At 52.5% G+C, this 27,864-nt stretch overlaps 2 protein-coding genes across 3 annotated transcripts; one reads left to right on the top strand and one right to left on the bottom strand.

Annotated features, from left to right (window-relative positions):
• The first annotated feature begins 6,526 nt into the window (after positions 1-6,526).
• On the top strand, positions 6,527-9,571 carry TMEM208 (transmembrane protein 208). 2 transcript variants are annotated; one of them, XM_049786470.1, is made up of 6 exons: positions 6,527-6,660; positions 7,375-7,470; positions 8,708-8,767; positions 8,867-9,003; positions 9,170-9,254; positions 9,346-9,571. In XM_049786470.1, the coding sequence occupies exons 1-6, from the start codon at positions 6,655-6,657 to the stop codon at positions 9,481-9,483; spliced, it is 522 nt and encodes a 173-aa protein (XP_049642427.1). In that variant the 5' UTR covers positions 6,527-6,654; the 3' UTR covers positions 9,484-9,571. The 2 variants fall into 2 exon arrangements, with proteins under 2 accessions (XP_049642427.1, XP_049642428.1); XM_049786471.1 differs by having other exon boundaries at positions 6,546-6,673.
• Positions 9,572-9,931: 360 nt separating this feature from the next.
• On the bottom strand, positions 9,932-27,059 carry FHOD1 (formin homology 2 domain containing 1). Its single transcript, XM_049786485.1, has 24 exons — positions 26,772-27,059; positions 18,585-18,691; positions 18,128-18,192; positions 17,770-17,837; positions 17,576-17,681; positions 17,402-17,496; positions 17,040-17,151; positions 16,863-16,957; positions 16,608-16,751; positions 16,348-16,505; positions 15,916-16,269; positions 15,775-15,798; positions 15,153-15,206; positions 13,888-14,003; positions 13,192-13,799; positions 12,561-12,716; positions 12,202-12,384; positions 11,996-12,115; positions 11,760-11,921; positions 11,190-11,380; positions 10,878-11,070; positions 10,632-10,794; positions 10,341-10,541; positions 9,932-10,266 (listed from the first exon to the last, which is right to left on the bottom strand). The coding sequence occupies exons 1-24, from the start codon at positions 26,973-26,975 to the stop codon at positions 10,184-10,186; spliced, it is 3,762 nt and encodes a 1,253-aa protein (XP_049642442.1). The 5' UTR covers positions 26,976-27,059; the 3' UTR covers positions 9,932-10,183.
• Positions 27,060-27,864: the final 805 nt, after the last annotated feature.

Here is a 27,864-nt window from a genome sequence, read left to right on the forward strand (position 1 = left end):
AGACCACGCTAGCCCTTCCAGCAGGCAACCTTTCCTACACTGGACACTCTGTTGAATGTTCACAACATTCCCAATAGCCCTAAGCACACTCGTCATGCACTTGGCTTCCTCCCTCACTGGACTCTGCTCCATGGGGGGAGGGATTGAGCCTTGTTCCCCTGAAGGGTCCCAACATTGCATCTGCAGTTGAGTTAGGAGGAGAGCAAGGGGTGGAGGACTGTGATTGCATGAACAGGGGATGGACAATACCTAAACAGGACTGAATGAGCTGAAGTGAGACAGTGGAATGGGCCAGAGACGGGCTCCTTACCTCCTTTCGAGCTTTCTGGGCAGCAGAGCACCAAGTCCGGCTCACCAGGGAGGCCTCTTTCTGATCTGACAGAGACAGGAAGCTCAGAATATATGCGATCATCTGAGGGAAAAAGACAGGGCATCAGGGCCATTAGAAAGCTGGGGAGATGGGGCCGGGAAGGTGGCGCTAGAGGTAAGGTGTCTGCCTTGCAAGCGCTAGCGTCGGACAGACCACGGTTCGATCCCCTGGCATGGCATCCCATATGGTCCCCCCAAGCCAGGGGCGATTTCTGAGCGCATAGCCAGGAGTAACTCCTGAGCATCAAAGGGGTGTGGTCCAAAAACCAAAAAAAAAAAAAAAAAAAAAAAAGAAAGCTGGGGGATGGTCTTTGGAAATTTCTGCTGCTAACAACAGTAGATCAGGGCACTGACTAGAAGCAGGTTATACTGGCTGATATAAGTCAAACTTCCTAGGGGGTTGGAGCAATAGTACAGCAGGTAGGGCATTTGACTTGCTTATGGCCAACAAGGGTTTGATTCCTGATACCCCATATAGTTTCCCTGAACACCAATTCCTGAGTGCAGAGTAAATCTTGAGCACCACTGGGTATGGCTTTAAAACTAAAAATAACAACAAAATCAAACTTCCTGGGGGCCAGAGCAATGGAGCTAGCAGTAAAGCGTCTGCCTCACAACTTAGGACGAACCGCAGTTCAATCCTTTGACATCCATATGGTTCCCTATGCCAGGAGTGATTTCTGAGCACATAGCCAGGAGTAACCCACTAAGCATCACCAGGTGTGGCCCAAAAACAAAACAAAATAAAAATCAAACTTCCTACTCTGTTTGATAAAAAAAAAAAACCCTGAATTTCAGAAGCAGATAAAGTCAGTTCAAATTTCTTACTTTGCCCTTACCTGCCAAATGGCAATTGTGGAAAGAGTTATATGGGTTACTGTGGGAATTAAGTCACGTAGCAAAGGGTCTTGCTTGGACTGGTTCTCTCAGAACTTCATGAAATTCTACACAACAGCCTGGGCGCCTGTCCTAGGTCAGGCTCTGTAACCCTACTCTTCCCACCTTCTCCCTTCACCTCCAGCTCACTTGCTCAACTGGCTGTTAAATCTGATCCAAGCAAGATCCAGCCTGCTGGGTACAAAGGCCTGTGCTCTTTGCTCATAGATATTTAGTCCTATGTTGAGGCTCAGGATGCTGAGGTTGTAGGGCATCTGGGGCACTGTGAGGGAAGTAATCTGTAAGGCCAGTGGTGGGCTATTAACTAGTCTTCTGGAATCTTCCCTCCTTAACTCCTGTGACACTGGGTTTTCTAGGGCTTGACCCAGCAATCCAACTGGACTCTGTAGTGGCTCCCAGGCTTAGAACTATTTATTTCCTATGTAATATATTGCTCTGTGTGTTACCTCTCTGGGTGCAACTAACAGGTCAACATTCTCATGCTGTTCTACCATCCAACTGACCACAGGGAAATTTAACACAAATGTTTTGGTTGTATATTTTGGGACAAACCAGCAGAAATTACTCCTGACTCTGTTCAGGGATCACAGCTTGCAGGGCTCAGGCAATCATATGAGATGCCAAGGATCACACCTGGGTACAGAGGACAATGCAAAGCAAGTGCATTATCTCTCTAGCCCCCTCAGAAAAAGGTTTTATTTTGTTTTTTTAGAAAAACGTTTTACTGGGGCTGGAGTGATGGCGCAAGCAGTAAGGCATCTGCTTTGCATGCGCTAGCCTAGGATGGACTGCAGTTTGATCCCCCGGCAACCCATATGGTCCCCAAAGCCAGGAGCAATTTTTTTTTTTTTTTTTTGGTTTTTGGGTCACACCCAGCAGCACTCAGGAGTTACTCCTGGCTTCATGCTCAGAAATCATTCCTGGCGGGCTCAGGGGACCATATGAGACGCCGGGATTCAAACCACCGACCTTCTGCATGAAAGGCAAATGCCAAAAAAAAAAAACAAAAAAAAAAAAAACAAAAACGGAGGTAGGGCGTTTGCCTTTCATGCAGGAGGTCATCGGTTCGAATCCCGGCGCCCCATATGGTCCCCTGTGCCTGCCAGGAGCAATTTCTGAGCCTGGAGCCAGGAATAACCCCTGAGCACTGCCAGGTGTGACCCAAAAACCAAAAAAAAAAAAAAAAAAAAAAAAAAAGAAAGGCAAATGCCTTGCCTCCATGCTCTCTCTCCGGCCCCCAGGAGCGATTTTTGAGTGCATAGCCAGGAGTAACCCTGAGCATCAACGGATGTGGCCCAAAAACCAAAAAAAAAAAAAAGAAAGAAAAGAAAAATGTTTTACTATCACTTAAATCTCAGCCAAAATTCCTATTCTGCCGAATTCAAAGCAGTTTTTCTTAGCTTTGTAACACCTCTGCTTCAATGTCAACAACAGTGCATCTTGCCTAATATGTTGGTAGGACTTAATATGTCGGTAAGACTTAATACTCCTGCTCTTCTATCCCTTGTCCTTTGTTGCAGATGGAAAGCAAAGGCTTTAGGCCAGGCTAACTCAAACTCCTTCTAAACCAAGCTCTGCCACTTCCAGCTGTGTACCACATGCTCTCAGGAAAGATACTTGACCAAAGACCTGATTGATTTCCATATCCGTAAAGTGGAAATACATATTTTAAAAACTAAAAACTAGGGCTGTAGCTAAAGTGGGTGGGGCATTTGCCTTGCATGTGGCCGACCAGGGTTGCATCCCTGGTACCCTATATGGTCCCCTGAGCTTGCCAAGAGTAATCCCTGTATACAGAGCAGGAGTAAGCCCTGAGTACTTCAGGGTGTGGCCAACAACAACAAAACATCTGGGGCCTGAGTGATAGAACAATGGGTAGGATGACCTGTGGCCCAAAAATCAAAAAACAGGGCTGGAGATATAGCACAGCAGTGGGGTGTTTGCCTTGCACATAGCCAATCCAGGACGATGGTGGCTCGAATCCCAGCATCTCATATGGTCACCTGTGCCTGCCAGGAGCGATTTCTGAGTGCAGAACCAGGAGTAATGTGACCCAAAAACAAACGAACAAACAAAAAATCAAAAACAAATCAGGGCTGGCAAGGTAAGGTGTCTGCCTTGCAAGCGCTAGCCAAGGAAGAACCGTGGTTCCCCCAAGCCAGGGGCAATTTCTGAGCGCTTAGTCAGGAGTAACCCCTGAGCATCATCCAACGGGTGTGGCCCGAAAAACCAAAAAAAAAAGGGGGGGGGCCCAGGAAGGTGGCGCTAGAGGTAAGGTGTCTGCCTTGCAAGCACTAGCATAGAACTGACCCGATTCGATCCCCTGGTGTCCCATATGGTCCCCCCAAGCCAGGGGCAATTTCTAAGCGCATAGCCAGGAGTAACCCCTGGACATCAAATGGATGTGGCCCCAAAACAAAAACAAAAAAACAAACAAACAAACCTCTCCACCCAAACATCTAGAATATAATCTTACAGGGATGGGATTAAATACATATATCAGAAACTTATTAATACTTTTCTATTATCTTTTTTTCTAGATCTACATATCATGTATAGAAATTTAATATATGATGATATGATGTTTGACACTTGAGAGACATTCTGAAAATCGCTGCTGGAGTGCTATGATATGTGACTGCATCTGATGGTAGCCCAGATCTTCACCTCAGTTCTGGATTCCTTCCAAATATCTCCCACCTGTCCTCTGCCTTTTGATTTCCCCAGCCACTCTGCATTGTCACAAGGCCAAGTTTCCTGAAAGATAGCTTTCAGTCTCAGCACACCCATGATGTTAACCTTTGGGGTTCCCCACTATCCCCCCTCCTGAGTCAGCATTGCCAGGCTTGTGAATCTGAGGGACCCACAAATTGCAAAGCTTCTAGTCTCACTCCCAGTCTGGCACATGGTGTGCCTTATTGCTGCTATCTGTGTGAGCCTCTTCCCTGGATGTCAGGACTGACCTCTGTAGCTCATTATGGTCTTTTCCTTACATCTCCAAACTCCAACACACAGTACTGACAGTACTTAGTACTGTATTTTTTTTTTTGTTTTTGTTTTTGGGTCACACCCGGCAATGCTTAGGTGTTATTCCTGGCTCTACGCTCAGAAATCGCCCCCAGCAGGCTTGGGGGACCATATGGGATGTCGGGATTCGAACTAGAGACCTTCTGCATGCAAGGCAAACACCTTACCGCTGTGCTATCTCCCCGGCCCCCTTAGTACTGTATTGAATTAGTGGTAGATAGTTCTCTACCTCTCTCTCTCTCTCTCTCTCTCTCTCTCTCTCTCTCTCTCTCTCTCTCTCTCTCTCTCTCTCTCTCTATATATATATATATATATATATATATATATATATATATATATATTATTGTTTTTTTTGTTTTTGGGTCACACCCAGCAGCGCTCAGGGGTTACTCCTGGCTCCATGCTCAGAAATCGCTCCTGGCAGGCTTGGGGGACCATATGGGATGCCGGGATTCGAACCACCATCCTTTTGCTTGAAAGGCAAACGTCTTACCTCCATGCTATCTCTCCGGCTCTATTTCTTTTTTTTGTTTTGTTTTGTTTATTTTTTTTTGGGTCATACATGGCAATGCTTGGGGTTACTCCTGGCTCTGTGCTCAGAAGTCTCCCCTGGCAGGCTCAGGGGACCATATGGGATGCCGAGATTGGAACCGGGATTGGCTGCGTGCAAGGCAAATGCCTTACTGCTGTGCTATTGCTCCACCTCCTCTACCTTTATTTCTTTTTTTTTTTTTGGTTTTTGGGTCACACCCGGCAGCACTCAGGGGCTACTCCTGGCTGTATGCTCAGAAATCGCCCCCAGCAGGCTCGGGGGACCATATGGGATGCCAGGATTTGATCCACCATCCGTCAGCATGCAAGGCAAATGCCCTGCCGCTATGCTATCTCTCTGGCCCCTCTACCTTTATTTCAATCATTTTGGGAAGGGATGAGAGAGCAGCTCCTTACTGAAAGAATGAGTGAGAACAGCATTCTGGGCTGGACACAGGGATGAGTTTATAGTGAGGTCCTGAGACAGACTAGTCCCCATCCCCAGGGTTGGTAAGACAACTTTATTAGAGCCAAGGAAAGATAGGGATCCTGTCTTCTAAGGCTTGGCAGGCAATCCATGGAACTAGTCCTTATAGGATTGTTTTTGGTGACCCAGTGGTGCTTGGAGAACATGTGGTTCAGCCACTGATTGAACCCAGGACTTGGGGTCTAGTCCTTTGCATCCCTGCTTAGTAACCTCCCTGCTCCCAAACTTGGTTTTATTGAAGGGAAGGAGTTGGGTTCTTTAAGATGAGAAGAGTGGGGGCTTCTCACAGAGAAAGTTAATAGAGAGTCGAGGGTAGAGGGCCCATTCCATGAAGCTTAACCAAGAAGTTCCCAGAGACTCTATGGGTCTGCCTGCTATCTAAGAGGATGGAGTGGATAAGGAAGGGGTGAGGAGGAGAGAAGGAATGCCATCATAGAGCATTCAAAAGGTGAAAGCAGTACTAATCTTTTTTTCATTCCAGGGTCCAAGGAGAAAAGACAGCTTGTGTCCCGCACAGGAGGGAGCTGCCAATTCTAGAGGCGGATGGGCTGGCATCACAAGAGGCGACATGGGGGCAAAACCCGCCATTTCTCACCAGCCAGGGGCGGCACGGGTGGTCTTACTCCAGACAAGGAGCAACGTCTCATGGGGTGAAGAAATAGGGGGCGACCATTACCAGGTGGAGGAACCCTGCAACTGTGATCGAGGTCGTTGCCTCAAAGGGGGCCATCTCTGGGGAAAATGTTGCAACCATCCTAACGGGTCAAAGGGTTGGCCTTCGGGAGGATGTAATGGAGTGGACATCTTCCAGTACTGACAAAGGGGGGCAGGGGGCGGTGACTATTGAATCGCCAAAGCAGCATCTCCTGGAAGCGACGGAGTAGGAGAAGATGGTCCTCTAAGAAAAAGAGCCATGTGGCTCAAAGGGAAGCCATTACTCAAAACTGTAGGCCCTGACATCATCTGGGGGGAGGGGGGGCTTGTCGGTTCCGCTTGGCGAACGAGTTCAGCTAAACCGTCAAGACAATCCCTTTCTGCAACTTGAGATCTGGGAGCGAGGCCTTCACAGAGCTAGGCTCAAAAGAAGTCTACTCTCACCTCTAGGGGAAGCGAATCCGCCATGGCAGCCCGATAGCCACCGCTCTCGCGCAGGCCCTTCTGGGATGTGTAGTCCCCGCCTGCTTGTGGGGCGGGGCTTGCGCCGGAAGTGATGGGTCACTTCCGTCCCCGTGCTGACGATTTGGCTCTGCACCGGAAGTGGCTGTGCTGCAGATGTTGGACTTAACTGAGCGTGCTTTCGTTCTTTCTCCCTTATTTCCCGGGCTGGGTATTTGCTTCGCACCATGGCGGTAAGGAGAGCGGGTAGGCTGGGGCCTATGTCGGTAAAATGCTCACTGGACTGGGGGGGATTGAAAGCAAAAGAAGAACATGACCGGAGGGGGGCGCCATGCAGTGGTTAGAACACATTAAAGCTATGTGGGAAGTGCCAGGCTGCAGGACCGAACCAGAACTTCACCCTAGATTTTTTTTTTTTAATTTTAATTTTGACCAAAGTGAATTACAAATCTTTCACAGTTAATTTTTAGGTACATAATGACATTGAATCAGGGGCATTCTTCCCACCAGCAATGTTGTCCTCCCTTGTTCCCAGCATGCATCCCATATCCCCCTTTTTTACCCCTAGGGTTGCTAGCATAAGTGGTCCCCTCTGTGTCTAGCATGTTGTAGATTGTTCACCCCAAATCTTGATCACTCTAGCAGAGGCGGGAGAAGAGAACCATTCAACTCCAGTGTGGAGTTAATCTCTTGGATGAGTTATAAGCCTAAAGCTACTCTTTAGCTGGAAAGCTCAGGGATTATAGCTGGGAGTGCTGGAAAGATGGGGTCAGCCCAAAATAGGAAGAACCGGAGCAGGACTGGACATAACGAGGATGATCGGGGTTTGAGCACTCTTGGGGACCTGGTTTATATGCTCTCTGTATCCAGCTAGACTGGTGGGGGAGGGTTGAGGAGGTTGACCCTGGCTGAGGCGGGTTCTGACGCATCTCACCATTCCTCTGCAGCCCAAGGGCAAAGTGGGCACAAGAGGGAAGAAGCAGATATTTGAAGAGAACAGAGAAACCCTGAAGTTCTACTTGCGAATCATTCTGGGGGCTAATGTAAGTTTTTCTCTCGCCTATCCATGGGTCCAAAGACCTCATCTGCTTGGTGAGTGGGTGGAATGGCATACAAATACTTGGAAGAATCCAGATGAAAAAGAAATGGTGAAAGGGAACTCTGAGATAGCTTACTGTGAGGTATGGATCTGTGGGCTCTATCCTTGGCATCCCACATGCCCAAGTGCAATCTTGGTGGCACTGCCCACATGTGTAGTTTGGCTCATCATAGTTAAAGTGTGACCCTGACCCCCAACTAGCTTTGCAGCCAAGTTTATGACACCTACTGAGTACTGCACCTTAGTTTGTGCAACCCTCTGGAAATAACAACAACAAAGGGAATGGGAATGGGGGAGAAGGATAAAGGATTCAGGCATAGAGAAAATGGTATAGTCAAAACTAAGACCTGGGGCCCGGAGAGATAGCACAGCGGTGTTTGCCTTGCAAGCAGCCCATCCAGGACCAAAGGTAGTTGGTTCGAATCCCGGTGTCCCATATGGTCCCCCATGCCTGCCAGGAGCTATTTCTGAGCAGACAGCCAGGAGTAACTCCTGAGCACAGCCGGGTGTGACCCAAAAACCAAAAAAAAAAAAAAAAAAAAAAAAAACTAAGACCTGAACTGGAGTCATAATACAGCAAGTAAGGCTTTTCCCTAACACGTGACCATTGGATTAAGTTTCTGGTGCCTCATATGGTTCTCTGAGCCCACAGGAGTGAATCCTGCGTTCAGAACCAGGAATAACCTGAGCACCACCGAGTGTGGCCCAAAAACGAAATGTGAAAAAGCAAGCAAGCCAGACTAAATTGAATATGTGAGTCCCAGATAGACTTGAGAATTCTTCCCCTTCTGTACACGTAGGAGCTGCTTTCCTGGGCTGTTGTGTCTAAAGGGTCTGGGTACTAGGGCAGCAGACCCCTTTTTCACTTTGGGTTAGAGACATAGGACCGTGGGTTGGCCATGTGCTTTAAAAACATCCAACCCGAACTCCACATATGGTGGGAGTCTACTCCTGGGCACCACATATGGTCCCTCAATTCCTGCCAGGAGTGATCTCTAAAGGGCAGAACCAGGAGTAAACTCTGAACACTACTAAGTGTGGTCTTAAAATGTCCCTCTCACCACCACCAAAAGATAAACAACCTATTCCTTTGCACAATCTGACTTGTTCTTAGCTAAAGTGGAGGGATACTAGACTTAGAGCAACTTTTGAGCCCAGCCTGATCCTGTATTTCCTTGCAGGCTATTTACTGTCTAGTGACTTTGGGATTCTTCTACTCATCTGCCTCATTTTGGGCTTGGGTAAGTGTGTCATCCCTTCTTCCCCTCCTTCCACCCCCGGAGGTAGATGAGTACATTAGAGCAGTGATTGACTTCTCACTCCCTACTCTTGCTCTGCAGATGGCCCTGGGATTTAGCCTGGCAGTCTATGGGGCCAGCTACCACTCCATGAGCTCAATGGCACGGGCAGCCTTCTCAGAGGATGGAGCCTTGATGGATGGTGGCATGGACCTCAACATGGAGCAGGGCATGGCAGAGTGAGTGTCCCCCACCGCCGGCCCAGGTGAGCGGCCCCAGGGCTGGGGTGCTGGGGCTTAGAGAGTCCAAGACCCACAGCTCCCTATAATTATGTGGGAATGGGAGGGAGCTGAACTGGGGCCCCTCTCTGTCCTTTGGCCCTTGCAGCTTCCCTTCTCTCCACAGACACTTGAAGGATGTAATCCTCCTGACAGCCATAGTGCAGGTGATCAGCTGCTTCTCCCTCTACTTTTGGTCCTTCTGGCTCCTGGTGTGTGAGAGTAAAGGGTGGGAGGGGGGGGACTACTAAGCCTCTTTTCTCAATATCTGCACTGGACTTCAAGGTACCTTTTCTTCCCTAGGCTCCAGGCCGTGCCCTTTACCTCCTGTGGGTGAATGTACTGGGCCCATGGTTCACAGCAGAAAGTGGTGCTCCAGCGCCAGAGCACAATGAGAAAAGACAGCGCCGACAGGAACGGCGACAGATGAAGCGGTTATAGGCACTGACATAGCGGCCACAAGCTTGCAAAGCACTGGAGCCTTGCCCCCATACCGGGAGCATGAACACCTACTCCAGAGCCCCATCACAATCTGAGGGAAAGGGTTGAATAAATGCCTTAGAATGTAACCAGTGGTTTCATGGGTGATAATGGGGGATGTGTTGGAAGAGCATCAGTCTCTCTTATTTCACTCCTGCAACAGACTTGGTATGGTGGATTCTTTTTCTTTTTTTTTTTTTTTTTTTTTTTTGTGGTTTTTGGGTCACACCCGGCAGCGCTCAGGGGTTACTCCTGGCTCCATGCTCAGAAATTGCTCCTGGCAGGCACGGGGGACCATATGGGACGCTGGGATTCGAACCGATGACCTCTTGCATGAAAGGCAAACGCCTTACCTCCATGCTATCTCTCCAGCCCCAAGTATGGTGGATTCTTTGTAAGAAAAAGATGCTTGTTTGGATTAGTTAAGAAAACTTTATTATTACATCCCACATATATGGGGAGCTCTACTGTACATGTACTGTACATGAGCACGGGCACACACACACACACACACATATATACAAATACATAATAATACTGCTCAAGGCATTGTCCATGGGAAAGAGTGGCCCTGGAGCTGAGAATTTCACCTCTGGTGCCCCTTACTCTAGTGTCAATCAGCACCAGATGCACCTGTGGTCAGGTTCTGAAGATTGCGCACTCACACTTCCAGGCCAGGGCCCTTGCTCAGCCCCAATGCCTGCACCAGCTCTTCTCCAAGCCCATTTTTCAGCGTCCGTCTCACTGCAGGGACAGAGATGGGTTGGAGGAGGGGTGACAGGGTGAAGGCAGGCATCAGGCAAGGTAGGGGTACTCACAAGATTTGCGGTTGCCACGGGATCGCTTGCGTTCCCGAGCAGCTACGGCCCGAGGACTGCTCTTGGTCACTGACTGCACCAGTAGGTCCATGATCTCATCAGATGTGTCACTGGGTAAACTGGAGCCTGGGGATTCTTCAGGAGGGGCAGTGGAGGGCCCTGGCACTGTGGGTGTGACTGGAGAGCCACTTTGGACCATGCCTAAGGGAGGGCAGAAAGGGAAGTAAAGCTTGGGACTCCAGTTTCCACTGCCCATCCCCCCCACCCCGTCCCTGTGGACGGGGATCCCACCTCTGCTGCGGCGGGCATGTGTGGTGTCTTCTGGCCTGCTGGTTAACAAACTCTTCATACTAGCATGACTATCAGCGTCACCCCGGTCTGGCCCACTGCCCACAGCCACAGGGATGGATGAGTGGCTGGGAACTTCCCCAGTCACCCTTGAGAACTTCTCTGTCTGGAAGGAGAAAAGAGTGAGCTAGGCACTGGGAAGGGGGCCATGGGAGTAGCAGTCTAAACAGAACAGGCAGGGATACCCACCTCAGTGATCATGCGGCCCCGGGTCTTGTTGCGTTCACGGTACGTGGCCCGCTTCTGCTGCTGTTGCAGCACACGCTCCCGACAGGTGCGGTATTCCAGTGCGAATTCCCGCAGTGTGTGGCAGAACTGTGTGACACGCACCTCACGGGCTGCCTGTGCCGGGTATCCCAGATACAGCAGAAAAGCACGGAACCTAGGCAGAGGCGGGGGTGGGGTGGGTAATGGGGGTACATGATGCTGAGTTCTGCTTGGAATCAAGGAGTGGTGGTGGTAATGATTCTGGTCTTGCCTGTCCCAGGCTCCTGCCCCCACCTGTTGCAGACACGTCGGTGCACAACCCTCAGCATGTGAACCCGGCGAGCACACTGGGTCAGGAAGTGGGTGAGTCGGTTCCGCAACGCAGAAGGAAGGTCATGCTTGGCCAAGGCCCGAAGACTCTCCTCAGCAGCCCGGCTCCGGCGCTCCAGCTGCCCCAGGTTCTCATCTAGCTGCTCAAAGTCCACCTGGAAAAGAAGGGGTACACATGCTGGTCTCACCCAAAGAATTGCCTGCAGCTTCCTGTGTGCTGGCCTTGGCCAGTCTGAGTCTAGAGACAGAGATACTGGCCTTTGGTCTGAATACTCAGATAAATGCAAGACTCAGATAAGGAAGATCATGCAATGCCATGGGAGACACAGAGGCCTAGTGCGGAGTGATGGCTTCCATGAGATCTAGAGAAAGGGGGTGTTGCCAAGCCCAGTGGAAGAGTGTTTCTGGACAGGACAGCTTGAGCACGCTTTAGCAGAGCAGCCCAAGTTGGGAGCATTGGAGAATGGAGCCCAGGAAGTGACACTCCCTCAGTCATATGCTTCAGGCTTGAGCAGGCCTGTGGGTGGTGCGAACCTTGGCGCAGCGGGTCAGGGCAGGGATTTCTGAGTAGAAGTCTGAAGAATCAGGCCGGGTCTGAAGCACCAGGCAGCAGAGATGGTGCAGCAGTGACTGCCGGCGCACTGTGTCCTTTACCTCTGACACCTTCTCCAGGTAGCTCAGTTCAAAGCCGCTGCTCTGAAATGACCTGGTCTGAGCCTTGGCCCGGCTGGCTCTGAGCCCTAGCCCTGAACCCGCAGGCGATCACTCACCTGGGAGCCATTGAGGAAATTGCCCACAGCCAGCAGAGTAGCCAGGATGCAGCGGAAGGTGGCATTCTGCACTAGCTGTTCCATACCCACTTTGAGGTCGAACAGTGGCTCTGCAATTTCCTGGTAAGGGAGAACTGGGACTCAGAGTCCTGGTGCTCTTCCGGCTCTCCCATCCCCATGCCGGTTCCCACCCCCAAGGTAGGTACCCGCTCCATGCCATCATAGTCCAGCTTGAAGGCCCAGAGTTGGAGGCGGGAGGCCAGGCCCCCGATGGAAGTGAGAGTCATCAGAAAATTCTCAGCAGGGCCCAGAGGTATGTCCGGGTTGGCCAACTGGGCCTCCTCAATCTTCTGTCGCTCTTCTTCTGTGGGCATCATGTTTAGGAGCTTCTAGAAATGTAGTTGCCATGGCCCCTTGGTCAGTGCTGGTCTGGATATCTGGCATTAGTATCAACTTCTTCCCAGGGGAGCCCCAGGATTGAAGGCATGTTTGGTAGAAACAGCATAAAAGCCCCCTGTCCAAAGGAAGGCCCACTCCCCGCCCAGCCCTTGGCAAGTGTCCCCACCTCAATGCCGTCTTTGCTGACGGCAAACTCATCGAAGTTGAGCAGGGCAGCCTTAATAACGTGCACAGGTGGCAGCGTGGTCAGGCCAATGTTGATGGCATTGCTGCGCTTCGGGTCCAGCACTGTGATCATTGTCCGGCGGCCCTCCCCGGTTTTCTTTGGGAGAAGGTGGGGAGAAGGGGTGAGCTGGGGCAATAATCCAAGTTGCACCCTGCAAGGCCCTTCCCTAAAGGGCCAAATGTTGGAGTTACTCTATAGCAAGGATCTTAGGTGTCAGACCTTGGGCTGTGCTATCTCTTGCTGAGACCTTAGGGAAATCCTTTTTTTTTTTTTTTGTTTTTTTTTTTGTTTTTTTTGGGTCTCACCCGGCAGTGCTCAGGAGTTACTCCTGGCTCCATGCTCAGAAGTCGCTCCTGGCGAGCACGGGGGACCATATGGGACGCCGGGATTCGAACCGATGACCTTTTGCATGAGAGGCAAACACCTTACCTCCATGCTATCTTTCCGGCCCCAGGGAAATCCTTATGCCATTCTATTCCATAGTTTCCCCATGTGAAAGATGAGTGACTAGCCTGAGCTCCGAACCTTTCTGCACTGGGTTTACCTTGCATATAAGCATAGGATTTCCTACCTTGGAAGGAAGCACATCCTTGGCCCGGGACTCGAACAGGTGCTCCAGTCGGGCTGTGTCCACCGAGACAGGCTCCAGGGAGGCCCAAAGGGTGGGGCAGGGCCCAAAGCGGCTCTGAGTATCACCAGGACCCCCAGCCAACTTTAACTCCCGCCAGAAGAGTTTCACAGTCTTCCTCTTAGTGGGAAAAGCTGGGCCATCAGGTGCTGAGGGGGGAAGAGTGGCCATAGGAGGTGGAGGGGGAGGTGGGAAGGGGCCTTTGATGAGTGGCGGAGGTGGCGGTGGAGGAGGTGGGGGGCATCCAGATAATGAGGGCAGTAGGGGTGGTGGTGGTGGGATCCCTTCACTGGTCTCCACAGGTTCCACATTTAGCATGTCCTGATCCTCGTCCTCCCCCAGATCTGAGAAGTCCAAGTCCCCAATGCAGAGCTTGGGGACAAGGGCTGGGAGTTCCTGGACAGGCTCAACCCTGAGAGTTGGTGGGGCCGGGGCCTCCCTGGGCTCTGGCTCAAGGCTTTGCTGCGACCGGAGCAGGACTCGGTGGGTAGGGCTCTGGGGTGTTCTGGGTCCAGAGGTTGCCTCTGGGGAGCTCCAGAATTCCCGGGTATCTAGAAAAACAGGAGCAGCTGTAGGCATCATGCCCTTGAAGGGGCAATAGGGCAGCCAGGGTAGGTTCTTTGCATTCCCCCGACGCACCTGGGTGCCCATCACTCTCATCGGGCATGACCTCGGCCAGGGCCTCCGCCCGACCCTGGGCTAATGCAGCCTGCTTCTCTGTTTCTGCAGCTGCCACATTCTCCAGGAACCGGGCTCTGGAGGGAAGGGCTTGTCAGTGAGGACAGCTAGTGCTCCCTCTCCAGCCACCCCATGCACAACACATGCCTTGGGGGGTGTCCAAGTCACTGCCCCTAATTGCAGGCACACACCCACACACACAAACAAAAACAAAAACAAAAACAGTGCATGCACTGAGCAAACCCGTAAGGCCAGTTCCTGGTCAGTTTACAGCAGAGTGAATATCCACCATCCCCACAACGTCCCCTGATCACCATTCCTAGATTCATTTCCTTCACAGCCTTTCTGCTATCCAGAGTTGATGTCCTGATTCTAGGTCAATAGTAAAGTGGGCAAGGCCATACCATGAGTGGGACTAGAATGATGAGGGGGGAGGAGCTGGGAGGAGCCTAAGGGTATAGTAATTTTCCCCGTATAATGGAGTAGCAAGCCAGATAATTAGAGATTTGGGAACTTTTGTCCTAGACAAGGATGGGGAGCACTTGTGTTTGAATGGACACACATCAGGCTCCCCTTCCCCTGGCATGGTTGGCAATTTCTGAAAGCTGTACCTCCACCCAGAAAAGGATCTGGCATTGGCCAGGCCCTCACAGTTTATATGTTGAACCAGTATCTCTGCTTGGGCCTCTCTCAGCCCTCATTCTGCTCTTAGCCCTAGGTTGCTTCTCTGCCATCTGTCTCAACCCCAAAACTCCCCTACCCCAGAATGAGGACAATGTTCTCATCTTTGTTTTTTTGTTTTGTTTTTGGGTCACACCCGGTGGTGCTCAGAAATCACTCCTGCTCTGCGCTCATAAATTGCTCCTGGCAGGCTCGGGGGACCATATGGGATGCTGGGATTCGAACCACATTTGTCCTGGGTTGGCCGTGTGCAAGGCAAACGCCCTACTGCTGCGCTATCTCTCTGGACTCAGTGTTCACATCTATGGTCTAAGCTATGCAGGCATCATCACTTAAGCATGGGAAGCTCTATGACTTCAGGGAGCCACTTAGCAGCACTCAGTCCTTGGCTAACAAAACAAGCCAACGACTTGGTGAGCCAGGCCAGAGTCGCCCCCCTCCACCCCTCAGTTTGGGCTGCATCGGGCATATGAAACCCCTGCTAGGGGAAGCGATGCTGAAGCCCTAGCACATGGCAGGCCCAGCAGGCTGGCCTCTGTACTTACTCCAGCCTGGCCTGCCCAGTTGGGGACTGGGGGACAGGTGGGTGCTCAGGGGCCCTGGGTGTGGGGGGTAAGAGTAAGAGACACGGGGCCGGAGAGATAGCATGGAGGCAAGGCGTTTGCCTTTCATGCAGGAGGTCATCGGTTCGAATCCCGGCGCCCCATATGGTCCCCTGTGCCTGCCAGGAGCAATTTCTGAGCCTGGAGCCAGGAATAACCCCTGAGCACTGCCAGGTGTGACCCAAAAACCAAAAAAAAAAAAAAAAAAAAAAAAAAAAGAGTAAGAGACAGTAATCATGATCCCTGTACCACCCCAAATCCCAGTTGCTGATAGTCACACATAGCTGGGCAATGATACTGCAAGTTCCCTTCTTTCCCCATATGGGAAGACAATGAGGTGGGGGAAGGCAGGAAATATGGACACTGAAGGGGAGAATGACATTAGACGTTTGGTACAATTTGAGACAAAGACAGAGCTGAACAAAAGAAACAGGGAAAGAAAAGGCACAACAGGAGTGGGTAGGAAACAGGTGTGAGGTGGTAAAGGAGTGGCAGGCCAGAAAGACAAAAGAAGCTGTAGAGGAGGGTCCTGTTAAGCAGAACTCTACCCCCAAAAGTTACTTACCAAATGGGAGCAGTTTGGTGAAGTCTGGAAGGAAAGAAAGAGAAGCACGGGTCTGGGCAGAGGAGTCTGGACAGAGGAGGTGCAGAGCAAAGGGACAGCTGGAAAGAAGACTCCTGGGACAGCCTCCATCACACTACTTACTTATAGATGCTCCTCTCGCAGGAGCTGTCAGCTGAGATGATAGGAAAGAAGTTTAGCGAAGTTTGGAGGCTGCAGGGAGGGCTCAAGGGTCTGGAGCCAGGAACTGGGGAACGGCTGGGGCTGGTTGGTGAGGCAGGGCCTATGGGTGAGGTGGGAACTCCAGGACTGGAGACCAGGCCTGAGGGACTGGAGGCAGATCTTAAGGGTGATTCCATCGGAGATGTAGAAACAGAAGAGCTGGAGGTGGGGCCTGTCGGTGAGGCGGGGCCTGCAGGTCTGGAGGTGGGACCAATCAGCAAGGTGGGAGCTGGAGGGCTGTAAGTGGGGCCAGTCGGTGAGGCGGGGCCTGTAGGGCTGAAGGCGGGGTCTGTCAGGAGGCTGAGCCTCTGGAAGGTTACATCTTTTGCATGGGGTTGGGGAGGGCTTTCTTACCCAGACTCAGGGGATCGCACAAGGCCGCCCCCACCTTCCAGGGATCTGCGACTCCTTTTGCCCTCTTCTGATGAAGGCTTTCGGCGCTCCCGTCGCCCACCACTAGGGATGGAAGCTGTTGCTTCCTCTGTATCTCCATCCTCCATCCGAAGGGCACTCTGGTTGAGGTAGGCCCAGATGTGAGCCCCAGGGAGAGGCTCATGTAGGTGGATGGGACTCTGGGGAATTTTACCCTTTCGCTCCTTCCCTGTGTGGCCCACCTCATACAAGACAAGCTGTGCACGCAGGTCCACATCGGTGCCTGCAGTGTTCAGGTGGCGGTGGACCAGGGCCTCCATGCCCTGCTGTTCCAGGGCATCTGTCACGTCGTAGAAGGAGTCCTGATCTGGAAGTGCCGCCAGTGTCTAGGGATCGAGCATTTGTAGGTCAACACTGAGGCTGGAGGGGACTAGATGGCAGGAGACTGAGGAGCCAGGGACTGGCCTTGGGTCCCCTTCCCCCTCCTCCTTGCACACCTTGTTGATGAGCGTGACTGTGTACACCAACAATTCAGGGTCGGCACCATTTTTCTCCTGCAGGATGGACATCAGATTGGCCCACGGGAGAGTGCCTGCCACACAGAAAGGAGCATAGTCACTCTGGGACAGGAAGCAGAGGGCTCTGTGCTATGGGGAGGAGGGACAGGATCTGACCATTGGAGCTGGCCACAGAATTGACTGCCCGGATGAACAGCGGTGCATTGTTCTCTGAGTATTCCACAAACACCAGCAGCAGTTTCAGGGCTGTCTTCACCACCAAGCGGGACTGGGGGAAGAGATGGCCACAAATGAGTGGGGCTTGAGTCAACCCTGTGCTGCTCCTAGTAGGAGAGGGACAGGTTCCAAGGGCTGGACTTAAAGAGAGCAGAGTCGAGGCAGGAATATCCAGTCTCCCTCCCAGTGACGTGCCCTCTGAGGGGTAGGAGACATTCCATTCCAACCCTTTTCACTGATGAGTAAACTGATGTCTGGCAAGTCGCAGGGAAAAGGGTGAAAGTTTTTTGGGGGTCACTTACCGGACTAGCACACAGTGTGTAGAGCCACTGCACGGTTTCACTGTGGGCCACCACTCCCAGCATCCCATCTACAAAGAGCATCAGCTGGCCCAGTGCTAGAGACACAGGCACAAGAGAAGTTAGGAAAGGGTGGCGGAGGGCAGAGATCCTGGGGTCTAAGGGGGTGCACCTGACCTCGGAGGATGTAACTCTGGTAGTTGTGGTCAGCAGCAGCACCCACGCGGATCAGGCAACTCAGCCCTTCTGAATGTACGAATTCCGGCACCAGGTCTTTGTCCTCCTGTGGGCACCATTGGGGGACAGTTAAAGGTGGAGCGTGGGTGTGTCTCAGGCTGACTCTCCAGTCCTAGCCCTCTTCTGGGACTTACCTGGAAGATCTGCTTCAGTGAGAAGAGGGAGCGACGGAGCTCAGGGCCACTAGAGCCATACAGCTTCTCTGCAAGGGGGAGGTGGGCATAGACCAGGGGACAATTACACTCCTTTCCACACTCTTACCCTGAATCTTCTACCTTGACTCCTACCTCTCCCCTTCCCTGAGCAGCCCCTTTTAGTAGTCTATCTGTGGTATTAGCCCTGCCCCCAGTTGGAAAGGTCAGGCGAGGAATGAGGAGTTACAGATCCTGTTTCCATTGTGTCCTGGCCTCAAGTCCCACACAGACATGAATGAAAGAGAGCCAGCTGGGCTGTGGGAGGGGCTGCTGGATCCCAGTTCCCTCAGACACTCACCCAAGATGGCATTGACCCTCACGGAGAGCTGGGTCCGCAGGATCAGTGTAGGCTTCCGTCCTTTGCTAAAAAGCAAGCAATTTGGTCAGCACCTCCCAGCCCGTCCCTCCCCCTTTCCCCGACACCAAGGCATCCAGAGACCTTCCTACATGCCAGCCCCGACTCGGATCCTTCTTCTAGAGCTGCTCCTCCAAGGGCTCAAGAGAGGACCAGATGGGGGTGGGAGTATACATGTCTGCAGTCACAGGCATCTCAGGTATGTGCAAGAGACTGCACTCCCATCCTGGGAACACTGACATACATGCCTTGGGATTCCCCTGGCACTGTTCCCTGGGGCAGCAGGAGGGAGCCCATGCTCAAATGAGCGATCAGATGTCTTGGATGCTGACACCTGAGAAGGCCCTGGCCAAGGCCAGCATGAGGACCAACCTGTCCTCCTGGTCCCCTGGGCTCTGACCTGATCTCTTCATAGAAGCCCTCCAACATCTCCCGCTGCTCTTCCAGGGACAGCTCAGGGTCCAGGTAAAATCCAGAGGGAGACACTTGCAGGGCACAGTCCTCTAGCTGGGGGCAAAGGGAAAGATTGTTAGGGCTGGGAAGAGGAGGCAGGCAGGAAGGGGAAAGCTGTGAAGGTGATCCATTATCTCCCCACCCCACCCCGCCTCTCCATCCCAGGGTGTGAGTGCGGGCAGAGAGGGTCCCAGGGTGTGAGTTCGGGCAGAGAGGTGCAGAGAGGTTGCAACTGCAACCAAGCTTTCTTTTTTTTTTTTTTTGGGGGGGGGGTACACCCAGCAGTGGCACTCAGGAGTTACTCCTGGCTCTGTGCTCAGAAATCGCTCCTGGCAAGCTCAGGGGACCATATGGGGTCTGTCCTGGGTCTGCCGTGTAAAAAGCAAACACCCTACCACCCCACTGCTGTGCTGTCGCTCTGGCCTATGCAGTCAGGCATTTCTTAGCCATTATTTCTCATGTGCTGCCCCCACACAAGTGGGAATGAACCTGAGGCCAGGCTAGCTTGTGCTTTGTCTTCTCTGGGATCACATCTATTCATTCTTTGTTTTTTGGTTTTTTTTGTGGTTTTTTTTGGGTCACACCCGGCAGTGCTCAGGGGTTTTTCCTGGCTCCGTGCTCAGAAATTGCTCCTGGCATGCACAGGGGACCATATGGGACGCCGGGATTCGAACCGATGACCTTCTGCATGAAAGGTAAATGCCTTACCTCCATGCTATCTCTCCGGCCCCACATCTATTCATTCTTATGGTTTTAAATTAGATTAGATAGTAGCTTTTGGAATGCCTTAAATCCTTGGACCCTTCTATCCCTGAGTGTACCCTTCTAAGACCCTCTGGACTGCCTGCTCTCCTGGATACGTGTCTTCCATCACAGACTAGGTGTCCTCCTGTCTGTCTTGCTCTGCGCATGCCTTTTAGAGCCTTTAGAGCAGCTGTGCATTGTAAATGCTTACTAAATAGTTCATTCTGCTACTGCACATCAATAAGGGAGGGGAAAGAGTGACTGGGAGGAGGTTCCTGCCTTCCAGGAAGTTCACAGCCTGTAGGGTGATAAGCTGTGGCTACAGAGCATTCAGCCCCAGGAAAAAGTGTGAAGAATGCTGGAAGGTACAAACCTAGTTGGAGCTGAGGTCTGTGTATGTGTGTGTGTGTGAGTGAACGCACAGGTGTGACATGTGACAAGCATGCATGTCCAAGAGGAAGCAGTGAGAGTTCACAGGATCCCAGTCCTGGCACATCTGAGGGTTGCATCCAAGGCATATTAAAATGACCACTGGGGCCAGAGAGATAGCATGGAGGTAAGGCATTTTCCTTGCATGCAGAAGGATGGTGATTCAAATCCCGACATCCCATATGGACTCCAAGCCTGCCAGGAGCAATTTCTGAGCATAGAGCCAGGAGTGAGCGATGCCGGGAGTGACCCCCCCAAAAAAACCCATAAAAATAAAGAAATAAAATAAAATGACCCCTGAACAACACCAGGTTTAGACCCAAGGTATACAACAGATAATTTTTTGAGGCTGCAGTGATAGTACAGCAGTAGGGTGCTTATCTTGTCCCTGACATCCTATATGGTCCCTCAAGCCTGCCAAGAGTTATTGCTGACTGCAGAACCAGGAGTTATCCTTGAGCACTGCCAGGTGTGGTTTCCCCCAAATTACTCCCCCAAAACATGCAACACATAATTTTAGGGGTTGACTCAGTCTGTAAAGCTTAGAAACCTGATTTGCAATATGCTCCATCCCAAAGTCTGCTCCCCCATTTCCCTCTTGCCCAAACCAGGTTCCCCTTCAGCACTGAGGTGTGAACTATGGGGTGTGACATTGGTCTCTTGAGAAGTGCCTGCAGAGAGGCTTAGGAGGTGACCTGGAAGAGTCTGAGGGCAGCACTGTCTCTCTCCTGGACCCTTCCCTTCTCCAATACACATGGTGTCAGCAAAATGCCCTGGAGTGGCCCCACATGGCCCTCAGGTGCCAGGCCAAGATCCTGCCAATGCCTATTATGCTGATCTACCAGCCATGCCTTGCTTGGGACCCATCCCAGGGCTTCCAGCTGCCCAGGGTCCCTTGGAGAGAAAGTGAGTTCCACTCATGCTCCCCAGCTCTACCTGAGTTAAGCATCTCTGCTCATGCCTAAAGCACTTGACTTCTGTTCTTTCCCGTTAGCAGTTTAGTCTGGGAGGCCCTTGGGTGACGCCTTCGTCAAATCCTGCACCCCCACCCAGGCCTTGGGACACAGGACAAACACTCCAGCCTGTTCCCAGTCCCACTTCCTGCCTGGCAGTCTGCCCTTCCCTTGGGTAGGCCTAGCCTCTTGCACCTCCTTAGGAGCAGAGTCATCTTCTCCAGTGCCTGGGAGAACAGGCTTGAGGAAACAGGCAAGGCCTCAGGGCTGGGGTGCTCAGTCCAGGACCAGCTCCAGCTCTGCTGAAGGCTGAGGGCAGCCCCACATTCCTTGGAGCCCTCTTCCCAATAGTGACTCACCAGCCATGCCCCACCCCTGTCCAGGGCAGCTGCATTGCCCTCTACCATGGCCTGGAGGATTCTTGGCCTGGACCTCTTTTGTTGTCTCAGGGCCGCAACTCCTCCCCCATAAAGGATTCTCTCTTATCTAATGCATATAGAATAGCTCCTTCAGGCAAACCTGAAGACCAGGTTGGCTTTAGATACTGAGGACTGTGCCGCAGGGGACAGGAGACCCCATTTCTAGATTTCTTTCCTCCCAGTCCATGGAGGAACTGGACAGAATCTACCACTGAATGGAGCAGCGATACTTGCCAGAGATCTAATGAAGAAAAGGGAGGAAGTGCTGTGATAGCAATCACTGTAAGGTGATCAGACACTCATACTCCTGGTAACTGCTTACACACCCAGGTAGATGTGGGGTGCATAGATGTGTGCTCACCAGCCTGCACAGGCCCGTGGGAATACACCTACAGAGCAGACAGTTGGCTCACTTACCCATGGGCATTCATGCACATGCTATGATGCAGAGTGGATTAAGGAGGGTTTGTCTATCCAGCACAGCTGCGTCCCTATGAGCCACTGGCCCAATAGTTTGGTCCACTCATCTCAAGTCCCTTCTCTGAGCAGGTATAACCCTAATCCCCATGTGGGAGTGGCAGTGGCTCTCTCTGGCCAGTCCTGCCTGAGCCCTTTTTCTAGGGAGGAGGTAAAGAGGACACAGCCTGAAGCTTTCAGGACAATGTTCCTACCCCCAGCTGTCTGTCCTGCATGGAGATGGGGGCAAGGAGCCAGCTAAGGTCAGGCAAAGAGGGGAGACTTCCTGCCTGCTGGATGGTACTTATCCCTCACACCCCTGCCCCCTTCCTGGGGTCACCCTTCTGAAAGCCAAACCTCTGGGTCTTGTTCCTCACACCCTGGGGCTGGGCCAGGCCTCCAGAAGTCCGAAGTTGGTCTCTGCTGACAGTGCGTTGGTCTGCACATAGTATGTGTTCACATCCTGGCCTCCTTCCTGGTTCTAATTGGCCCACTTCTCCGCTGTCTGTTTTGGGGGATAGGGATAATCTCTCCAGGAGGACTCCCTTACTTTAGCCTCCAGTCTACTTCTTTCCTCTTGATTCTCAGTTGCAATCAATTGTTTACATGTGTTGTTCTGCTTTGCAGTGCCAAGGATTGAACCCGAGGCCTCAAACATGCAAGGGCCTTGCTCTAATGCTGAGGTGTGTCTCTGGCCTACATGTGGTTTTCTTCCAAGGACCAAAACTAGCAGATAACGGTGTCTGCTTTCCATGGTGTTTTTGTTATTGTTGTTAGTTTTTAGACCACACCTGGTGATGCTCAGAGCTTACTCCTGGCTCTATACTCAAGGATCATTCCTGGCAGTGCTCAGGGGACCATATGGGGTAATGGGGATTAAATCTTGAATCGAGATCAGCCATATTTAAGGTACAGCTCTATCTGCTGTACTATTACTTCGGCCCTAGCCCATATTTTATGGTGCCAAGAATCAACTTCAGCACCTCATACGTGCAAAGCATATACTCTGTCACTGAGCTACATAACTGCTCCCCATACTTAGTATATCTTAGAACATCCTAATCAGGTGAGAGAGGCAGGGCCAGAGCCAGGAACAAGAGAAGTAGAGAAAGTGGATACTTTGAAGGACTCTTTTTTTGTTTTTGTTTTTGTTTTTTGTTTTTGGGTCACACCCAGCAGTGCTCAGGGTTTACCCCAGCTCCATGCTCAGAAATCACTCCTGGCAGGCTCGAGGGACCATATAGGACGCCGGGACTGGAACCACCATCCTTCTGCATGCAAGGCAAATGCCCTACCTCACGCTATCTCTCCAGCCCCCGAAGGACTCTTAAGTAACTGCTCTTTTCTTCTTGCCTATAAACAGAGACCCTCCAGTTCAGACAAAAGATTTATGTGATCTGAAGAGAAACCAGAATATTGAGCCTCCAATTCAGATATCAAGGATCTCCAGCTATACCTGACTTACGGGATGTGATGACAAGGATGGATATTGAAGAAGAAGAAACCCCCATTTATTGCCTCCTCTTTGTTCTGCACCCCTACACTGGGTTGCCTACTTTGAGTCTTCTAATAATCCTTTGCAAGAAATTCCATTACTTTACCACAAACCACACAATCAGGGATGGAGCCAGGGTTAATTGGCTGAGATCTTGGGTAGATCAATGTTGGATTAGCTCCAAAGGAGGAGGAGGAAGGACTGGACCTGTGGGGTTGCCAAGGACTTGAGACAGCTCCTTAGCCTTCTGGACTCTGCAAATAACCCAAACTGGTCCTCCCAGTTCCAGCAAGGGGCCATGAATGCACACACGTTCATACATCACACATGCTGGGGTGACCATCCCCCTTTTGCCAGAACCTAGATCCTGGGTTTACTCACTAGGCTACTACCCAGGATCCTTCACTCAGAATGTCTCGCAAATTAAACAGTCCAATCCCCAGGAGAGCTTGGAGGAGGTTATGGCTCATGCCCACATTTCAATCTTCTCAAAATCTCCATGAGAGAATACCCTGTTGGGGGCCCAAGGGCTCAAGTTCCATGCCAGCATGTTCTTTGGAAGGTCACCCTTGCAGGTCAGCAAACATCCTAGGATGAGACATCCACATCCCCAGCTGGGAAAACAGGGGTAGTGGCGATGGATCAAGGTCTAGATTCTCTCTGCCTTTGCAGAGTGGCAGGGCCTTTACAGTTTTGAAAAGGGTTCCTGAAGTATTGCCTAGAGGTGGACCAAAGGCCCCGAGGACAGGGTGAGGCAGCTCTGGATAAGAAGACCAAGGGTCAGGATCTGGCCAGGGCAAGTCCCTCAGCTGGTAGAGGCTTTTTCTCAGGTTCTCTAGAGTTCCTCTGGGGACACCACATAGGGCTCTAGGCACTGCCAGGACCCTCCCCCTCCCTCACACACCAGGAGATGAGTCAGAGCTTGTGGCCAGGAGCTTCCTCCTAGACAGGAGGAAATGAGCAAGGCCTTCTCAGGCCCCAGGCCTGAGATCCTTTCAAAGAAAGCCCCCGCAGGGAATTTCAGAGGTGAGACCCTGCCTAAGGGGGTGAAGTGCCAGAGAATGTGGTACTCCCCTACACCTCCCTGGAGAGGATAGGGCCTGCAGGGATTGGGGATATAAAGAAGAGGGTCAGCGATAGGAACAAACCAGTAGCCATCACAAGGCTGTGTCCTGTTCCTGCATAGGACAATTGCACCTAGGATAAAGCAAAGATTAGTGGGCCCCAATCTTGTTTCTCCCCAGGGAAAAAAGAAGTCTGGGTTTCTGGACCATGTCTTCCCTCTGGAGAGCTATCAACTAAGCCTGAGTCATGCCTGTGCTCCTGGGCACCCTCTAGTAGGACTAGGGGAGGAACCAGCTGTTGACATTTCCTACAAGGAGGAGCCTGGTCCCTCTCCCTCGGTTCTCCCATGTCCCTGCCCTACCCTATTTTCGGCCCTTCTTCCTCCAGCCTTCTATTTTGGGGCTGTGGTCACAGTTTCTATTTGGGATGAGCACAACACACAGCATCTGACCATTCCTGGCACAACTACCAGCACCAGGGAGGCCTGGCTCCAGGCACCTTGGTAACCAGGGTGCCCACCTCCCTATCCTGCCTGTGGGGAAAAGGGCAGTCCTCAGGCACAGTAGGTGAGAGATACTGAAAGTGGAGAGTCCAGGAAGCTGGGGGGAGGGGGAATTGTTAACATATTCTCCCGCTGAGCCATGTACTGTTCTCAGCTAGGAAGCAGGGAACAGTTAGGAAGGAAATGGGTTTAAATGAAGGAGTTTTTATTTTGGGGCCACACTTGGTTTATGCTTAAGGGTTTTACTCTTAGCTCTGCACACTCAGGGATCACTCCTGGTCGGATATAATTCCTGGCCAGGTTCAGAGTACCATACGGAGTGCCAGGGATTGAACCCAGGCCAGCCATAAACAAGGCAACTGCCCTGCCTGCTGTATTATTGCTCCACCAGGGATGTGGAGTGATGGTGGTGGTAAATGGTGTTTCCAAGCTTTCTCTTTTCCGGGGCTAACCTCCCAAACCTCACCCTAAATGAAAAGAGGGTGTCAAGCCTGCATCCTGGTCTTTGGTGAGAGGATGGGAGGAAAACAATCATCTCTCCAGGGCTCCAGCCTTCTGTCAACACCAGGCTGTTCAGAGCTATAGGAAGACCCTGGCAGCTCTGCACCCCTCTCTTCCTTCCGGCTTCGTGCCCAAAGGGCAGTGGCTTCGGATCTGGAGTGTGTGTGCTTCTTCCATGATCCCTCCAACCAGAGCAGGACAAGGGTGGGTGGCATCAAACTGCCATGGGCACAGTGCTGCAACCTTCCGCGGTGCTGTGCTCCTACACGCGCCACTCCCAGGCCAATATTCTCGCCCCCTCCCGCCCGCGCGGGGAGGCGGGGCAAGCTCGCGGCGTGAGGAATGCAGGCTGGGGGGCCCGGCGCTCGGGGCACATTCCAGGGGAGACCCTGGGCCTTGGGGGGCAAGTTTGCGCAACTCGACGCCCAATTAAGCTGGGAGCGGCGGAAGGGCACCCCCCACCAACTCTCTCCTTCACCCCTGCTTGAGGACTGGCTGGCTGGCGGGGAACTCGGGACTGGGGCGGGAGCTGGGTCGGGTAATGGGCCTCCCAGAGCAAGAGTTCTGGCCCGGAAACCCAGAGCGCCGGAAAGGGCTGCCTGCGTGGGGCTGAGCACCGCGAGCTCGAGGGAGGCAGGGCAGACCATCTGGAAAAGGGCCTCTGCCGGCTCTCGGCACGAGTAGACAGCGGGGGGCCGGAGAGATGGCAGGGAGATAGGGCGTTTGCTTTGCATGCATAAGGTCGGTGGTTCGAATCCCGGCATCCCATAGGGTCCCCCCACCCCCCGAGCCTGCCAGAGCGATTTCTGAGCGTAGAGCCAGGAGGAACCCTTGAGCTCTGCAGGGTGTGATCCCCAAAAAACAACAAAACAACAAAACGAGTAGACAGCGGGGCGCAGGCACACCAGGGCTGGCCGGGCGGCCCGCCTCTTCTTCCCTTCCAGCTGCGGAGGGTGTAGTGGAGAGTAGCGGCGGTGACTCAAAGGGCTTTCCCACTAGGGCGGCCGTCCTTGCTCGGAGTGTCCCGAGCCAGGAGGCTTCCCGGGGACTCCCCCTCGCCCTGTGCAGTGTCTCTCTCCCTGGTTTGCACCCCAGGCCCCCGGCTCCACCTGCAGAAGAAACACTTCTGCCGCAGCCACTAGCCGGCCAGCAGACCAAGCTAACTAACTTCAGAGGCCCGCCCCGGGCCCGCCCTCCATGCGGTTCTGCCTCCACCTACCTGTGCAGGTGGAAGTTAGCTCCACCCCGGCCCCACCTCCAGGGCCCGCTACAACCCCGAGTCCGTGGTCTGTTATCTAGACACACAAGCAGCGAGTAGACCCCCTCCACCCCAGCACATCCCCAAGTGGAATTCACTTGGGTGACACCGACCCCAAAAGCTCCATCTCCCTTCTCAGCACTCTAGGCAGGCTTGGCCCTTGGGTTTTCAGCTCAAGACCTATCCTGAGGGGCGCACCCGCCCCAGCCCCTCCTCCACGGGGGGGACCTCCCAGTGGGCTTTCATGGCGCCGATCGTGCACCCTCAATCAATCATCGCCCCCAAACTCTCTCTACCCCCCACCTCTCTCACCTTGAGCGGCGCCCCCAGCAGACGGTGCAGCGCGGGAATCTGAGCGCTCAAAGGCAGCGCCCCGTCCAGGCTGCAGGTGGGGGCCCGTCGTGGCTCTGGGAAGTTGGCACAAGCGAAAGGGTCGGTATCCTCCAAGTACTGCACCCGCACGGTCACCACCGATACCGGATCCCCGTCCCCGCCGCGGTCTTCCCCTCCCGCCATGGTCCTGTCGCTGGGACTCCCGCCGGGCGTCTCCCGGGAGGGTCGCGGCGATGTGTCTATTTAACAAAACTTCTCTGCGCCGGGACGGACCGGACGCCCGGGAGGAGGGGCGGGGCCAGAAGGGGGCGTGGTCCAGGAAGGGGGTGGAGCCAAGGCGAGACTAAGAGCTGATGGGGCCGGCACTACCGGAGGCGGGGCTTTGCTCTCAGCCAATCAGAGAGCGCGAGCGTGATCCCGTTAGTTCACTGGCTGGGCGGGCGGGAAAATCCGAGCTCGGGCCCGCCCCGCCTTCTTCACGAGTGCTCTGAGGGTAGGGCGGCTTTTCTTTTGGGGTGCGGGCTGGGTGGAGGGTGACCTCCCGGGTCTCTGTCGCTCAATTTAGGGAGGGGATGGCTCAGGTTCCGTTGGCGTGAGCATGATTTGGACGGCTTTCTCTTAATTGAGGAAAAGCTGGAGATGGAGGAAAGCAGGGAATGGCTTCCTTTCGATTTGACTCAAGAAGGGAACATTTATTTTTATTCCAGTCAAGACATCTAGATGTCATTTGTTTTAAAGGAAGGCGGGGGGGTGATCATTTATTTCCCTTTAGTTGGAAGGCGAAGGACGGGTGTCTTTAAAGTTCTGGAAAAATAAGAAAAAGATGGATGTCAGTGTGATGGCAGAGTATAGAGATGTGTATGTGTATGCATGGATGTTCTCTCTCAGCTCTGGGAAGAATTGTGATAGGTTGATAGGTGATCCTCGCCTGCATGAAACGGGGGAAAGGTCCTTAGTTTGAGGAGAGATAAGATAAATGCTCTTTACTGTGATTTTTTGGTTGTTGTTTTGTTTTGTTTTTGGGTCACACCCGACAGCGCTCAGGGGTCACTCCTGGCTCCACGCTCAGAAA

Source organism: Suncus etruscus, chromosome 14 (assembly GCF_024139225.1).
Source record: "Suncus etruscus isolate mSunEtr1 chromosome 14, mSunEtr1.pri.cur, whole genome shotgun sequence".
Classification (NCBI taxonomy): domain Eukaryota; kingdom Metazoa; phylum Chordata; class Mammalia; order Eulipotyphla; family Soricidae; genus Suncus; species Suncus etruscus.